The 4817-nt window shown below is 48.3% G+C and overlaps 1 protein-coding gene across 1 annotated transcript in view; it reads right to left on the reverse strand.

Moving 5' to 3' along the window:
• Positions 1-197: 197 nt before the first annotated feature.
• The window catches only part of LOC109303723 (kyphoscoliosis peptidase-like), a 15101-nt gene continuing 10481 nt past the window's right edge, over positions 198-4817 (reverse strand). Inside the window, exon 2 of the mRNA XM_019525911.1 lies at positions 198-1704. Within this exon, the coding sequence (XP_019381456.1) occupies positions 410-1609 (1200 nt within the window). The 5' untranslated portion in view covers positions 1610-1704 and the 3' untranslated portion in view covers positions 198-409. The remainder of the gene's footprint in view (positions 1705-4817) is intronic.

Genomic DNA, 4817 nt, shown 5'->3' on the forward strand with positions numbered 1-4817 from the left:
CCTGATGCTTTTTTCTTTTGGCTCCAGGTCCTATTCTTCCCCCTGCTCTCAGGAGGAAGAAACCACATGCATTTCCAAGATCTGGGAGAGATGTCAAATAAAACAAACTGCAGTTAGTCGCATGGGTAAAAAGTGGTAAAATAACCGTCCTCTAGAGGAACCGAATAACAGATTCCTCTTATACACACAAACTATTAAGAGACCTCGGTGTGCTGGCTCTGATCAGTTTGACACGCCATGTCCAAGTGAGAGGAGTGCTGTAATATCCTGCAAGGAGGAGGCTGCACCATGTATAATGTTGAGAGTCCACCTGACGTGGTATTTGGGGTTGTTCTTTTCCCTTCCAGTCTGATTAGTTCTTCTTTCCTTCCTGGGCTCTTGGGGTCTTTCCTCATCTCCCCCAGATCGTTTACCCTGAAGACCCCACATCAAATGAGAGGACAACCTCCATGCTGGTAGATTGCTGGCTGAATTTAGCCACCAGTTTGAGCAGAGTCCCAGCTGGCCCTGTATGCACTTCCCCCTCCCAGATCTTGCTCTGAGTTGGCTTCAGCTCGGTCTTGGCATGCCCAATGACGAGAGCTTTGTAGGCTTTGGGCATCTTGACCCGAAATGTGACCCAGCTTTGTTCCTGGAGCACGCCAGTTCGGGGCTGTAGCAGTATGCACCCTCTCCTCCACAGGCTGTACACCCTGGGGAAAGGGGGCCACCGGGGGTTGGAGAAACAGCGGATGATGTAGTCGCAGATGTGGGCGAAGTCCTTGTGGTCCTTGTTCCTGCCAAAGAGCCCCACTTTGTAGATGCCTGGCTCAGGAAGCAGGATGCACACGCTGACCTTGTTTCTCAGGTGAGTGAGGAGGACGTATCTCTCCATGGGGTACTTGTTGTTGGTGATGTTGTCCTTGCTCAGGACGGCCGCCACTTCGACGTCGGGCCGCGCGTGGAAAGTGATATTGCACTTGCCCTGCATGGTGGTGATGATGGGGGCAGGGTGGCTGGGGTTGGAAAGGCCCCTTCCACGGGTGTAAGTCCCGCTCCCACAGTGCATGCTGAGGCCAGATGGGAAGAGCTCGTTCCGATTGATGGGGCCGGAGCAACGGATGAGGAAGTTGGCTGCGTTTTCGAACACGGTGTCTCCTAGGTCTTTCACAAACACCGAGAGCCGGTAGTAGCCCCGAAAAGGACACAGCACGTGGCAACTCAGCTTGTCTTCCTCTGCTTGCGATGCCAGGCACTTCTTGCTCAGAGAAGCGTCTAACTCTTGGTGAACTAGCTCATATGTGGCCAGCAAGGGCCGCGTGGTCTGTAAAGTCAAGAGCAATGATCCCCTTGCAGCGACCACCAGGTCCCCTCTCCAGCTGCAGTCCTCGATACCAAAGTCCTTCACCTTTTGATGAAGGCCCCAGAAATGGAAGGGGTTTTCAGGTAGGTTTTCTCTACTGTTGGGCTCCAGGCACTGGATTTGATAGGAGCACACCCAATGATAGGGGCCCGGAGAGTCTGATGGCCGCGCGAAGACCATCAAGTCGAACAAGCCCTCCGTTGGGGGGGTAACTTTGAGAGTCATGCTCTGCTTGGACACTGTCATCATCCCATGAGTCGTGCCCATGTCATCTTTGCTAACTTCACCAGAGAGCTTGGAGAGGTGGTAGCTAAAATCTGTTGGATGTGCACTCTTCAGGGCCACCGTGGCTTCCCCATGAGCTGTAGGAAAAGGGTTGGAAATACCTTTTAAGTGGTAAGCACATGGCTCAGCATAAGCATCATGGCTTGTTCATTTTGTCTCTTTTTGTTAGCAACTGTGACGCGTGCGGTAGAAAACTTTGCATATGCAACACGGGACTGGGAGCCTCCAGGGTTTTGAGTTCATAGAAACTAAGGGCTGGAAGGGACCTCGAAAGATCATGGAGTCCAACCCCTGTGCGTGGCTCTTCTAAGTTGGACCCTGGGCTATCCCCTCCCTCCCCGTGTGCTTCAGTTTCCTTATCTATAGAACAGGACAGATGGTATTTGGGCTCCTGGGGCAAGCACTTGGGGTAGGACTGCCAGTCACAAGGCAGAGATCCCCCGAGATATTCTCCTGTTCGTGTAGTGGACTCTACAGAGCTCGAGGCAGCACTGCACAGAGGTATTGCAAACCGAATAGCCATGTTAGCATGGTGCTGTCCCTAGGCAAATTAGCTCTGCTGAGGATGCCATGTGCTCTACAGACCTCGGAGACCTCCAAATAAAGGGCTGTCATCAAGCAAAAGATGGTGGCCATCAGGTCTATCTCATGAGTCCTTGATACTAAGGGGAGTAGTTATTCCCCCAGTCATTTACACTTACGTGACAAACCCGGTGTCCCATCCTGAGTTAATTTTACAGTAGCTCTCCCACTCGAGGAAGACATCAGAGGTACAGGTCTGATGTGCTGTCGTCATAGCAGGAACGCAGCTGGGAGGATCAGAAGACTCCAGCCCAGCTGGTAGGAAATCCCACTGCTCTCCGCCAGGCTGTACGAACAAGTTCAGTTTTTCCAATTTTTTTTTCCTTTCTTTCTGGCTCCCCTACCGCTGAGAACATCCATGTGCTGTTGTCTGGGAGCCAAATCTAACCCAGCAGGAGGGAAATACAGGAGTTCCACTGAGGGCTGTATTCTTGCCTGCACCTGATGCATGACTTGGTACTGTTTGTTCTGCTTCTGCTACTCGGAGCTCAGCTATATGGCTGAGATAGTTGTGCTGCAAATCTTTGAGTTTGTCAGAAGAAATGTGCATCTCCGAGTTGCTTGTTTTTCCCCTTGGCTTTGATTCTTTTTAACATCGATAAAATATAGCAAATACATGGCCTATGTGATGTGTAACATGTGCATCCATGCATAGGTTATATGCAGGGATGGTACCATATATATGCATATATTTTGATTGAATCTGCCTATGTATGTGCACGCACATAGACATGCCTGCATACATGCACGCATGCAAAATGCACAACATCCTTTAAAAACAAAGGTGATTAGATGGGGGAACAATTACATCTGCAGAGACGAGGATAATGTCCATGTCTGTAGATCAGCTAGCACAATGGGACTGTGGTCTGTGGGCTTGGGGCACTGGCCTCAAACGAATATAGTAATGATGGTAAGAGATGTTATGGAGGCTGCTGGGATAGTGGCGACGGTTCTGAAATATCTCTGTTACTTGACCTTCATACTCCTGTTCAGGAAAGCAGTGGGGTGGTTTCATCTATTATCCATTGGGTTGCTGGGGAGGTTATAAAATGATTGCTAGCCTGTATTTTAACCTGTGCATGGACCCAGATAAGCTCCAGTTTTATGCTTCTTGCAGACACCAGGTTTTCTTAGCATATTTTGGATATCAAGTGTCCCCACAGCAGCAAACCCTCCATGAAGAGGCCACAGGCCTTGCGTTGCGTGCTGAGCCTTGCATGGTTCCAAAGAATGAGACCTCACTAGAGGTTTCCAGAGAAGAAAATACTTCTCTCCATCTTCCACAACCAGGCTGCTTTGCTGTTTGTGAACCCTTCCTTTCTTAGACATTGAAAGCTTCTCATTCTAGTAGCTACCTTTTAGGGATCTCCTTCTGCTTTTAGAAAGATGAGGTTGACTTTGCGGCAGCACAAGAAAAAGCCTCTTAAACTCTTCATCTTCTCCAGCCTCTGAAGAGGAAGAAAGCTTTCACCCTTGGTTAGAGAGCATAAGAAAATGGGGCCTGGATGTCTCTGATGCCTAGAGAGATGTTCAAGAGGCTTCATCAGCTCACTTATGCGAGGCTTATTAATAGTTCTGCATCTCTGCTTTGGTCCTCGGTACATTTTTTCAGGCATAACACCTCCGAGTGCTTCTACCAAGTAACAAGCATGTTTACTTATCTGCATTTGTGCAAACTCTGACACTCTGGTTCAAAGGCATTTTGCATCCACTCTCTCCATATAGAAAAAGAGAAACACAAGAGGCCACAGAGAATCAGGCCCACAACACCCTTTTCTTCTAAGGGACACCAAAGCACTTGACAGACCATGACCTCAATTCCATAAGGTACTTAGATATGTGCTTTAGTCCCACTGACTTCAAAAGTCCCCAAAGTGAAGTGTATGCTGAACTGCTTTGCTGAATGGGGTTCTAGGAGTACAGGGTTCAATCAACCCCCATTTGAAATGCAGCTGACTTGGAGCAGTAGAGAGGACAACGTAACAGAGAGGGAAATTTAACACTGATATTGTTGGGGCTCAGGGCCTGGTCACAATACAAATACAGTGTGCTAGGGTAGGGTTGTTGGTAGTAGCGGTGTTGGTCTAAGGACAATAGGCAGACAAGGTTCTTTGGGTTGATGGAATACCTTTTATTAGACCAACTAAATAGTTGGAAAAAAAGTTCTTTGCAAGCTTTCAGGCACAAACATCCATCAAAGACAAAAATCTCCAATTACCTGTGGATCCCCACTTCTGCCAAGACCATCACTCCCTCTGACCTCTCAGTTCTAATCCTCAAAGGGAACTTACAAAACACTTTTCGTAGACAAGCCTACGAACTTCACTGCATCAATCTACTGGATACAAAAAATCACGGACTCAATATAGGCACTGGATTTATGACACATTACAACCTGCCTGACATCTGATTCCCCAGGTACCTACCTGAAACTTACCATTTGCATTCCTTCACACATTCCCACCCCCCCTCCTATCTCTACCCAGTATCTTCCAAACTTCCACCTGTTGACATTTTCACAGACTTCTTGTCACACTTTTAGCTTGTTTTCTACCTTGGAAAACTCAGAACAGCAGCGGAGTTTCCCTCTGCCTGAAGAAGCGTA

The sequence above is a fragment of the Gavialis gangeticus genome, unplaced genomic scaffold (assembly GCF_001723915.1).
Source record: "Gavialis gangeticus isolate Ggan-Ray unplaced genomic scaffold, GavGan_comp1, whole genome shotgun sequence".
Classification (NCBI taxonomy): Eukaryota; Metazoa; Chordata; order Crocodylia; family Gavialidae; genus Gavialis; species Gavialis gangeticus.